Source organism: Lagenorhynchus albirostris, chromosome 1, assembly GCF_949774975.1.
Source record: "Lagenorhynchus albirostris chromosome 1, mLagAlb1.1, whole genome shotgun sequence".
Classification (NCBI taxonomy): Eukaryota; Metazoa; Chordata; class Mammalia; order Artiodactyla; family Delphinidae; genus Lagenorhynchus; species Lagenorhynchus albirostris.
Window position 1 is genome coordinate 86,933,145 of NC_083095.1, and position 11,332 is coordinate 86,944,476.

At 50.1% G+C, this 11,332-nt stretch overlaps 2 protein-coding genes across 7 annotated transcripts in view; one reads left to right on the forward strand and one right to left on the reverse strand.

The window, feature by feature from the left end:
• PPIP5K1 (diphosphoinositol pentakisphosphate kinase 1) overlaps positions 1 to 1,339 on the reverse strand; it is a 49,830-nt gene extending 48,491 nt beyond the window's left edge. The window contains exon 1 of the mRNA XM_060148944.1: positions 1,321 to 1,339. The gene's annotated coding sequence lies outside the window, so the exon portion shown is untranslated. The remainder of the gene's footprint in view (positions 1 to 1,320) is intronic.
• Positions 1,340 to 4,907: 3,568 nt separating this feature from the next.
• Positions 4,908 to 11,102, forward strand: CKMT1A (creatine kinase, mitochondrial 1A). Of its 6 annotated transcripts, none has more exons than XM_060148967.1 (10): positions 4,908 to 5,007; positions 5,848 to 6,157; positions 6,784 to 6,982; positions 7,184 to 7,279; positions 7,655 to 7,876; positions 8,022 to 8,107; positions 8,217 to 8,340; positions 10,196 to 10,330; positions 10,535 to 10,660; positions 10,859 to 11,102. In XM_060148967.1, the coding sequence occupies exons 2-10, from the start codon at positions 6,009 to 6,011 to the stop codon at positions 10,970 to 10,972; spliced, it is 1,251 nt and encodes a 416-aa protein (XP_060004950.1). In that variant the 5' UTR covers positions 4,908 to 5,007; positions 5,848 to 6,008; the 3' UTR covers positions 10,973 to 11,102. The 6 variants fall into 6 exon arrangements, with proteins under 6 accessions (XP_060004950.1, XP_060004982.1, XP_060004940.1 ...); XM_060148957.1 differs by having other exon boundaries at positions 4,914 to 5,100; XM_060148978.1 differs by having other exon boundaries at positions 4,914 to 5,100; positions 8,217 to 8,247.
• The last annotated feature ends 230 nt before the right edge of the window (positions 11,103 to 11,332 follow it).

An 11,332-nucleotide genomic window follows, 5' to 3' on the forward strand; every position in this document is an offset into this window, starting at 1 on the left:
TAGGCTTAACGTTTTCAGCTGTACACTGCAGGTCTTATACATACACACTCCTCCTGATTGTAGCCTGTTTCTTTGAAATCCTTTTTCGTGACCTGACCCAATTTCCATGACTTGTGACATTCCCAAGGTCCCTGTATAGTTTAAGCAAGCAGAATTTTGTTGCACGTTTTATCCTTTCTCTGAAGCAGGAGCTTTCTCTAAGATTCCTAACCCTCCACACTTTCTTCCACTAGGTCTTTTCTGGTTTTCTACTGAATGTACACTGCCACATTCTTGAAATTCTATTATAACTCTATAACAGGAGATGATAATTGAATGGCAAAGGAGAATCTGTTCACAAATATGGAGCTGAAGAGAGATGAAAGGTCTAAATTCATAGTTAACAAAGCAGAAATAGAAGCCTGACAGAAATAGCTATGAAATAAGCCAGGATTTATTTAGATGTACCTCTGCGAGAAGCTGGGATTTAATGTGGTGTTCCAAGAGCCATTGCCCTGTTTTCTGTGCTCTTCTCCCCTTCCCCCTCTCCCCTAATACTTTGTTGCAAAAGAAAACTTCAGACTCTAAACTTCAGACTCTACAGTAGGCTAAAGGGCAGTCTTACTGGGGCCTGAATTAGTGTGGAAGGGAGCGAGGGGAGGGGAGGAAGCAGGAAGACAGTATAATAGGTAAGGAGAGAGGGAGGGGCAGGTGGGCAATCTTCTCAGGAACATCTATGTTAAATCAGATCTAGAGAAGGGACTGAAGGGAGGGTAAACTGTGTAACTTTTTTATCCCTTAGAATTTAGGGCTGCTTTCCTAATCCTCTAATTTCTTTAACCACCATGCACTTCTGCACTTGATGGAGGGCTCCATCAGTGATGAAAGAGAAAGGTCAGTACAGGGTCAGGCGGGAATACTTCCAACACAGTTAAAACTCCTCAGGCCATAAACACTATCTCCTTCAACAGTGGACCCCTTCTCTCCTTCTTGATGCAGTTTTTAATGCTTCATACATACCCTTATTCTGCCACTGATGAACTGTGCTGATGCCCTTGTTCTCGGTATCAACTCACTCATACTGCCTTCTTTCCCCAACTTACTAAAAGGACTCTTCATTGACTCCCCTAACTACTGCCCCCTCCTACATCACTGATCAACCGATCCAATCAACAATACAACTAATCCTGTCGCTCATTGACTCCCCAGCCTTAAACAGTCTTTCAAACCCTCAGATGAGTCACCACACTTGGTAACAAATTTATATGGAACCCTCAATGCTCCCCCGCACAGACTGTCTGAGAGCCACTCCTTCCCAACCTGCCTTCCCTCCAGGCTCACCTTCTCTCTCCTCTGCAACAACCCCTTCCTCCAGCCGAGCCTCCGGTCTGACTCCACTCCCACGCCTCCTCACACAGACCTGCCCGCCCTGACCCTCTCCCCGGCAGACTCCCCTGGCTCAGCAGGACCCCCTCTTCCTCACGCAGGCCTTCACACGCCCATCTCTTCTCTCGCTGACCCCCTCCTCTGCGCTCTCCTCACTCAGCTCCGGGTCACGAAAACCACCTCCCATCCCGACTCCTCTAGCCTTTTGCCCGCCCCCGCCTTCCTCGCCTCACTCTCCCTTCGCTGACATTGAGGCCTCTCCGCTGGGTCTCTTTCTAGAGCTGCCCCCAGCCGCTCCTAACCAGGGCCCTCGGCACCGAAGGAGCCCACTCTACCCAGTCCACCCCCTCAGATACCGCCCCCAGCCCCCAGCCACTCCCCCACCGCCCCCGGCCCTCACTCACCCGCCTCCCTGCGCTCGCGCACCCGAACCTGCCGGCAGCGACACCTGACAGCGGCCCAATCAAAGCACGACTTCTCTTCGGCGCCACCAATCAGCGGAGGGCGCGCACCGGCAGCAGAGTCAGGCTGCGTTGGCCGGCGCTTCTGCGCGGAGGATGGTGGCCTCTAGTGGTTCTGGGGAGGAAGTGCAACCTGTTGTTCATTTTCTGATTTCTAACTGCGTCGCCACAGTCCAGATGCTTGGTCTAGACAGAGAATTTCCAGTGAGAAGAAGTGGGGGGAAGCGAGATGTAGAGGAAGAGGCAGAGTCTGTGCCATTGCACCTCCATGAGGACAAAACCAAGTCTTCTGTTCGTTTTGTAAAATAAAACGGGATATGATAGACGTAGAGATCCAATAAATGTACGTTGCAAATGTTAATGGACTAGAGGAGTGAAAGGGAGGCTAGAGACAAAGAGACAGAAACAAATCAGAAAGTTAAGGGAAGGAAAAGAGACTTACTTATGGAGGAGACAAGACGATGGATGGACTTGGAAGACTGAACAAGTGGATTCCTATCTCCACACTCTGCTTGCCCTCTTGCCTTTAATAGCTGTGCAGCCTTGGACAAGTCATTGAACTTCCCTCAGCCCCTCTTTTCTCACCTGTGAGAGAGTGGGACTAGAAAACCCTAACTCATAGGGTACTGATTATATGAAAGCATTTTGTGTATGTTTGTATTGTTATTATCTTTGCATCCTCACTCAGGTTTCCCTGGTCAAGACTATTCCAAGTTCTGTTACCCAACGCAAGTTTGTGTGCCCAAAGCACAGTGAGGCCAAACAAACAGAAAGGCCAGAGTTTGGAGCAGAGAAAGGTTTATTGCAGGGTCGAGCAAGGAGAACAGGTGGCTTGTTCTCAAAAACCCCATTAACTCCCTGATGGTTTTGGGGGAAAAAGTTTTTATAGGCAAAATTTGGGGTGAGGGCTGCAAGTATGTGACCTTCTTCTGATTGGTTAGTGGTGAGGTAACAGGGCGGTGCTCCAGAACTCTGTTATTCAGCCTGAAGTTACCATCTTCCATGTGGGAGGTGGGGTTAGTTCCTGCAGAAGAACTCAAGGATATTGTTATGAATATTCCTCTGGGAGGAACCAAGATCCTGCTTTAATTGCTGCACTATAGTTTTTTGATTGTCCCTCCTGTGTTTCTGTATCCCTTCCCTTCCCTGCTTAGCAACTGTTTGAATCTGCCCTTGAAACTCTGGAAAGGTCAAGGAGGCTGAATGAAGCCTATTTCTTACAAACAAGAAACAGGGACACAGAAGGGATTTGTACCTGGGAGGGACCCACAGCGTCCTGCTCCATTTTGTCCCTAGTGTAAGCAGATAGGTTAGGGGGTCACTGGAGAAAGAGAACCAGGAATGGCTTTCTTGATATAAGAGAACCCATTTTGGCCTAAGCCATTTTGTGATATAAGTATGGCCACAATGCTTGCCTTTGAACAGGTCTCAGTAATTAATGATCTTAAGGGAGGGAATGCAGAAACAAGGGAGGAGCAGTCAAGAAACAACAGTGCAGTCTTGGGGCAGGGCCCTGATTTCTTAAAGGATATACATAATAATTCATCTTTGAGCCCCATAGGGTCCTGCTCAGTTTCACCCCTTCATGAATATGCATGTATCCTTAGCTGAAGACTTCCCAGATTTTGCTGTTCGGGGAGATGCTGCTTTGGGAGAGATCCCTGGTGTTCTCCTTACTTGTGGCAAGTAATAATAAATCCTTCCTTCTCCTGGTCTTTGGCTTGGTTGGGTTTATTGGCTTGACACCCACCAAAAGGTGAACCCAGTTTTCAGGTAACACAACTGCAGAACTCCATCTATTCTCTGATTATTGCTCTCTTACCAGGAGAAGAAGGAACTGATGGACCTGGAAGAGAGGTAATTGGCTACTAAGGCTACCCACAAATGAGGAAGAAAGGAAAAGGAGCACTAGGGAAGCCTGAGAGGAATGAATGAAATAAGAGTAAAGGGATGGAGTGGGGTCTCATCAGTGAGGCCAGTGGACAACTTGAAGGGAATTTCTTTTTCTCAGATCCTCTCCCTTAAGATTAACAAGTATCTTGCTGTCTTGTGGGTACACCAAGGTAATGATACTGAGCAGGGCCCTGTGGGGCTCCTGGGCACAAAGACTTCCTGTGTCCCCCATGTCTTTGATTACAGGAAATAACCTTCATTCAGCCTCCATGACCTTTCCCTACTTCCAATAGGCAGGTTCAAGCAGTTGTTAATCAGGGAAGTGAGAGGATGCAAGGCAAGAGAGAAACAGTCAAGAGAAACAGTTAGTGCAGCCTTGGGGTAAGGTCCTGGTTCCCCATCAACAGACACACACAAAGATATCTTTGAGCTGTCTTGCAGATACTGAAACCCCTTCCAGGTGGGTATGCTGCCCACAGACCCCAGAGCAGCTGGAACCTGAAGGTTGATGTTGCTGACTCCTACTTACCTCACCACCAACCCATCAGAAGAATGTAAGCCCAGTCACTGCCTTGATCCTTATCACCTACCCCCCACCCCCCCCCACCATGAGCCCTGACTAGAAGACCACTCCCTATTCCACAGGGAGGGGGGCACAGTTCTTGAGGTGCTAGCCTGCTGTGTTCCCTCCAAGAATAAAGCTACTATTTCTTTCTCCTCCAAAACTCTGTCTCTGTATCTCGTTTCGGCATCCGTGCACAGAGAGCCAATATTTTGTCATCAATACCTGAAAGAATGGGCTAATGCCACCATGCCTACCCCATCTTAACTGACCCTGCATACTGAAGCCCACATCTCTATTTCTGCTCCAAGCATTCATTCTCCTTCTGCCAGGACAAAGGTCAAGTCATACCCAAGTCACACTTGGAGATATGGGAACAAAGCCCTCTCAAATATGAATATGCACCTTGTGAGGAGGGAGGAGGAGAAGGGACCAGGTGGAAGGCAGAGATTCCTTGGTGACCCCATGCCCTTGGACACCCCTCCTTACAGTCTGGATTAAACAGCATTAGGGAGCCAAGAGAGGAAACACATGTGGTGGTTGGGGACCTGTGCCTGCCTGTTTCCGTCCTACACCTCGTCATCTCGCCACACCCTTCACGTCACCTTACACTCCCCTTCAGCTCAGGAACTGGGAGCTACAGAGAGCGGGGAGAAGGGAGAGGAGGAGAAGGAAGCATAATAATTCCTTGCCCAACTCCAGCCCCACGCCCAGCACAAACAACAGGTAGGCAAGCCTGCTGAGAATACTCAGAGGGAGTCCTGTGAGCAGCAAACTGGTCGGAGCCTGGAAAAGACTCTGAGAAGTAAAAGATCAAAGGTGAAGTAGGAGATGGGGAGGAGGGCAGAGGAGGGGGAAAAGTGGGGGATCATGAGAAGTGGAGGAAGGACAGAGCAGGGCTTCAGACTTGGGGGCACTGTGGGGGCGGGCAACACAGCACAGATGGGGTAAGAGTTTCTGTTTCCCTGATTTCTCTCTGGAATCCTTCCACAACCTTATAAGGAGAGCACAGGTGTGACAGGGAGGAGCGTTGGTCCTCTTCCTGGTTCTAAGGAAAAGGTGACCTTGAGGCAGCTGGTGTCTTTCTCAGCGTCTGCCTGTGTGCTTTCTCTTTGTCTTCCTCTGGTATCTGTGTTTATTCCACTGTTCCCCGAGGCCGCCTCCCCTGGGAAGATGGAGAGGTTGCTGAGGCAGGCCGAAAAAACGAGAAGAGGTTGGGTAGTGTCACGCTTTCACACCCACAGGGCGACGAAACGGGTTTCCTATTAAACCGGGAGGCTTAGGGGAAGGGTGTTCGGGTCTCTCCTGTCCCCTTGGGTGCTGTCCTCTACTTGGTGCTGAAATCTGGGCGACCTCATCTCAGGTGGGCCCGTTCCCCGGCCTAGGGCTGCGAATATCCAGTCCTCCTAATCTACCTGGTGGGTGGTGCCTGCCCTCTGCCCCCGCACACCTAGGGCCGTGGCAGGCGGGAAGGCGGGGCCTGCATGAGCCCCACCCCTGGAGACTGCAGCTCTGCTTCCCTCTCCTGCGCCCGACCGCCGCTAGCTCATTGCGCCTCTCCTGCAGCCTGGTCGGCACCGGTTTCCACTCCCGCTCCAGCCTCCCTCCATTTCGGCTCCAGCCTCGCACCCACCTCCGGCTCTCAGTCAGCCTGTTTGCGTCCTCCCTCCCGGTTCCTGCCCTGAGCCAGCTCCTACTCCGGGATTCCGTAACCAGACCCTCAAGCCATGGCTGGTCCCTTCTCTCGTCTCCTGTCTGCCCGCCCGGGGCTCAGACTCCTGGCTTTGGCTGGAGCTGGGTCTCTAGCCGCTGGGTTTCTTCTCCGCTCGGAACCTGTTCGAGCCGCCGGCGAACGACGGAGGCTGTATCCCCCGAGGTATCAGTGTCTCAGGCGCCCGGGTGAGGGTGGGGGTGGGGGACGGGTAGTTGCTGACGGGGATGGAGATGGGGACCTGGGCAATAGAGAAGGGCTATAGTCACGAAGGCTCTGGAGTACAGGCGCTGGACAGTCTGAAAACCTCAGTGGGGGTGGGGATGGAGGCCAAAACCATAAGGTGAAAGCATTCCTGAGGACTTGGAGCCCGCAGTTCCCACCCCCAAGGCCAGCTCTGGCCTTGTGAGTTCTGGCTGCACCTACCCTGCCCAAATTCCTAATTGAGAGACCAGGAACTATCCTTTCCGCTCTCCTCCATCTCCTTTTCCTGCTGTTCTCTCCCGTTTCCTGAATTCCCCTCCTTAGTCTTTCCCCTCCCCCCATCCCTAATGTTGTGTCCATGGGAGGAAAGAACTGAGCAGGTCTGGGAGAATTGAGCCTCCAGCCAGAGGAAGCTAGAACTCTTGGGAAAGAATAGATCCTGAAAGTCCCTGATGAGATTACCAAGGTTTAGCCTCCCTCTAACCTCCCCTCCTCCCAAGGAAAAAGCCAGACATGCTCCCAGCTGAGTGCACTGGGTCTAGGCCCCCTGTGCCCTCCCTCCATGGTTACTGGTACCCCCTCCCTAGTGCTGAGTACCCAGACCTCCGAAAGCACAACAACTGCATGGCCAGTCACCTGACCCCAGCAGTCTATGCCCGGCTCTGCGACAAGACCACACCCACTGGTTGGACGCTAGATCAATGTATCCAGACTGGCGTGGACAACCCTGGCCACCCCTTCATCAAGACTGTGGGCATGGTAGCTGGTGATGAGGAGACCTATGAGGTAGGGGGCCCCCAGAGTTCCCCTGGTGACCCAATTTATCTCCCCAGTAATCCCAGCTCCTTTCCCCTAAAGACCTCACTTACCCTTAAGACTGGACCATCCATACTCATGTTTTCTCACCCAGTGAAATCAATCCACAACTAAACCTTGGGAAGGGATTCCCTCTCCGTAACCACCCTCTTCCTCTGAACTGCCCCTCAGGTATTTGCTGAGCTGTTTGACCCTGTGATCCAAGAGCGACACAATGGATATAACCCCCAGACGATGAAACATACCACTGACCTGGATGCCAGCAAGGTAGGTCAAATATTCCACTTCTGACTTGCATTGCCTTATATACAACATTCTGTTTCTCCAGTCCCTTCAACCATAATTATACCCTGACTCATAGTCATTATACTGCTGAGCTTTTAGTCTGTCTGGGGAAAGAATTGTATGTTCAGGAGCAGCCTCTGTAGAGAGGAGAGGGCGGATGAGAATGGCCACCCCCCAAGGTGGGCAGGTTTGGGGGAGGGTTTACAATGCCCTTTCAGTTGGAGTGCTTGCCCAATGGGCTTCCTCCAGTGCAGGCAATGAGGACCCCTCTAGTCCTTAAGGTCTCTCCTTCCCAAAGGCCCTCAGCTCCCATCCACTGTGTTTCTGTGACTTACATTAATTTCTCTGATTCCCCAGATCCGTTCTGGCTACTTTGATGAGAGGTATGTATTGTCCACAAGAGTCAGAACTGGCCGAAGTATCCGGGGTCTCAGCCTGCCTCCAGCCTGCACCCGGGCAGAGCGACGAGAGGTGGAGCGTGTTGTGGTGGAGGCACTGAGTGGCCTGAAGGGTGACCTGGCTGGACGCTACTATCGGCTCAGTGAGATGACAGAGGCTGAGCAGCAGCAGCTAATTGATGTGAGGGGCTTTGAGAGCGAGCTGGGCGGGAGGGGCAGATGGAAAGAAGAGTCAGGGGAGGCTGGGCCAGATGAGGTAGATGGGCTCTAAGAAGCCCAGGGGCTACTGTGAGGATTCTTAACCCAAGTCCCTTTACTCTCCCCAGGACCACTTCCTGTTTGATAAACCTGTGTCCCCATTATTGACCGCAGCAGGAATGGCTCGAGACTGGCCAGATGCTCGTGGAATCTGGTATGAGGCTTAGCTTACCCCCTGCCCCTATAAGTGCCCTTTTTTTTCTATCTCCCCCAATTCTTGCCCTGCCTCTTAATCCCTGTCCCTCCCTCTCTCCTGCCTTCAGGCACAACAATGAGAAGAGCTTCTTGATCTGGGTGAATGAGGAGGATCATACACGGGTCATCTCCATGGAGAAGGGTGGCAACATGAAGAAAGTGTTTGAAAGATTCTGCCGAGGCCTCAAAGAGGTCGGAGAAGAGTGTATAAGGGAACTAGGTGGGAGGACTTGAGGAAAAAACAAATTTAAATAGGTAGATTGGGGCTTCCCTGGTGGCGCGGTGGTTGAGAGTCCGCCTGCCGATGCAGGGGACACGGGTTCGTGCCCCGGTCCGGGAAGATCCCACATGCCGCGGAGCGGCTGGGCCCGTGAGCCACGGCCACTGAGCCTGCGCGTCCGGAGCCTGTGCTCCACAATGGGAGAGGCCACAACAGTGAGAGGCCCGCATACCACAAAAAAAAAAAGAAAAAGAAAAATGGTAGATTGACCATATAATTTATCAACCAACCCAGGATACTTTTGATGGTGAAAAGGATCACCACCAATCACTCTAGGACAAGAGGTATAAATCAGAACTGTCCAGGGAAAACCAGGATATGTGGTCACCCTAAGAATAGGAAGAGAGAAAGAATGTCAGGAGTCTAAGGAAGTAAATAAAGCAGTTGCCAAATAATGCAAAGAAGGAGTAAATGAGATGGTGGCTCAGTGCCTGGGGGGTGTGGTGTGGGATGGTGGGATGTGCAGATAAGGAAAAGGTTTAAGCCTGGATGGATGTAAGGAGTGAGAGATTGGTATGATCATGATTCTAATGTAACCACCCAGTTGGGAGCCAAGGTAGGCCTTAACTCTGGATTCTGTCATTCTTGCTAAAGTAGCATGTCTAGATTTTAAGCTGAGAGTAGGAGGGAAACCAGGGAAGGTGGAGGATGGAATGGCCTAAGTTCTAAAATGCGTTGCACTGTGTGAGGAGTTGAACTGAATCCTCAGTCCTATATGGATTAGGTCTCCATATTCAATTCCAGATTACAAATCCCCATAAACCCAATCCTTATTGTATTTTCTCATGTATACAGTTCTATTTTGAACTTGTAAAGGGAGAGAGCTCCTCTTCCGTTTAGATCTTGGCTGGGAAGTTTCTGTTATTTTTAGCAAGTAATAGGTAACATATTAAATTCTATGCCTTAGTATTCTCATCTGTAAAATTGGGAGAGTAAGACTTCCTACATTTTAAGTTGTGGGGTTTAAGTGAGATAATGCATGTAAAGTGCGTGGCCCGTAATAAGTGTTCCCTAAGTGTTAACTGCTGTTACTATTCTAGATGGAAGAATTTCCCCTTGTTCATCATATACAATATCCCCCTGTGCCATGGTTCTTTCTGAACTAGGAACAGCGTCCCCTTACTCAGGTTAGGTAGTGGTCTTCATGTCCATCAACTCCGGCAGATCTCCAGTCTCTTCAACTCTAATAGTCATCTTCATGATTAGGATGTTTACGTGAAACAAAAACATGCTTCCCACACTCCTCCCCCACCTTCCACAACTATGAATCCCGCTCTTCTGCTCCAGTTTCACCTTCCTCTTGCTTTCTCACATGTGCTCTTTCCACAGTTAACAGGCTCCCTTGCCTCTTCCTGTTGCAAAGCCTACAACCTCATTTTCTGGCTGAAAGAAACTTCCAAGCTCTAGGCTCATTAGCAAAGTAAAGATGTCAATGCATGCAGAACTCATTGAATAATCGATCTTTTCTCAGTTCAGTTTACCACCTCTGTTCATCTCCCTAGATCATCCTTAATGCATCATTCCCTCAGGTTTCTCTTCTTCCACACAGGATATTTTTGCACAATCTCATCATTATGGGCTTGCAACATCAAAATTATCTTTTATGCATGATAATGAGCCATTTCCACCAAAAAAAAAAAAATCAGTGTCATTCTTTCACATCCCAAGTCTTTGTTTCTAGACATATTTCTAGAGTTCCTGTGGGTCTAGCTAAGGGAAGGCTAGCATATCCCTGACTTTTCACTAACAGAGCCTTTCTGCACTCAGGTGGAGCGGCTGATCCAGGAGCGTGGCTGGGAGTTCATGTGGAATGAGCGTTTGGGATACATCTTGACCTGTCCATCTAACCTAGGCACTGGACTTCGGGCAGGAGTGCACATCAAACTGCCCCTGCTAAGCAAAGTAAAGGAGTTGTGGAGTTAGAGGGTTGTGAAGGAGGAAGGTGGCTGTGTATGGGTGGGAGGGATTGGGCATTTTGGAAAGGAGCAGACATAGTGTAGCTAAAGAGTCAAGGGGAAGAGCTCTGAGTGGGTTCAGGGCTCTTTCAGGTCGGACCAATCTCTGCCTCTGTTGACCCTGCCCCCCCAATCTCTATCTCCCCTCTAGGATAGCCGCTTCCCAAAGATCCTAGAGAACCTAAGACTCCAAAAACGTGGAACTGGAGGAGTGGACACAGCTGCCACAGGCGGCATCATTGACATCTCTAATTTGGACCGACTGGGCAAGTCAGAGGTGAGATCCTTAGGGATTCTGGATAGGTCTGTGGGGGTTGAGATGTGACAGGGAGTGAGCCTCAGGAATGTAATAGAATCTGAAATGAAATTCAGGTTGAGTGGGGAGGAAATTGGAAACGAGTTCCCAGAGCAGTCAAATCAGTGCGGAAGAGAGTCAGATTGTGGGAAGCAGAGATCAAGGGTTAGTGTCCTTCAGGTGGAGCTGGTGCAGCTGGTCATCGATGGAGTAAACTATTTGATTGACTGTGAACGGCGTCTGGAGAGAGGCCAGGATATCCGCGTCCCTCCGCCTCTCCCCAACAAGCATTAACTCCCATCCCCAGCAGATGACTCAAGACTCCCAGGACCTCTGCCATTCTAACAGTGGCCCATTCTCCTTACTCTGGATCCTCCCTTTCCCCCCTCACTCCCTCTGTCCTAGTAAAGACTACTGGCTATGCTCCAGTTGTGTTATTTCTAATGGTGGGATGAGGAGGAACTAGTCTCCAGAAGAAAAAAAAGGCAGTGGGATTATTTGTGATGGAAAGAGACTCCAGATATGGCATGCCAGGAACACTGATTCTCAGGTGGGTGGAAAGCATTAGCATTTTACCCATATTCCTCATCAGGAATCCTCCTTCCTGAGGATAATTAGATTGCACTTCCATTTGCACTTTATTCATTATTACTT

What these genes read in the sequence shown, in the direction of transcription:
- CKMT1A (XM_060148967.1), top strand. Translation starts at nt 6,009, where the DNA reads ATGGCTGGTCCCTTCTCTCGTCTCCTGTCTGCCCGCCCGGGGCTCAGA. An exon ending in CGGAGGCTGTATCCCCCGAG is followed by an intron (nt 6,158 to 6,783) that starts GTATCAGTGTCT and finishes CCCCCTCCCTAG; the next exon opens with TGCTGAGTACCCAGACCTCC. An exon ending in AACTGCCCCTGCTAAGCAAA is followed by an intron (nt 10,331 to 10,534) that starts GTAAAGGAGTTG and finishes TCTCCCCTCTAG; the next exon opens with GATAGCCGCTTCCCAAAGAT.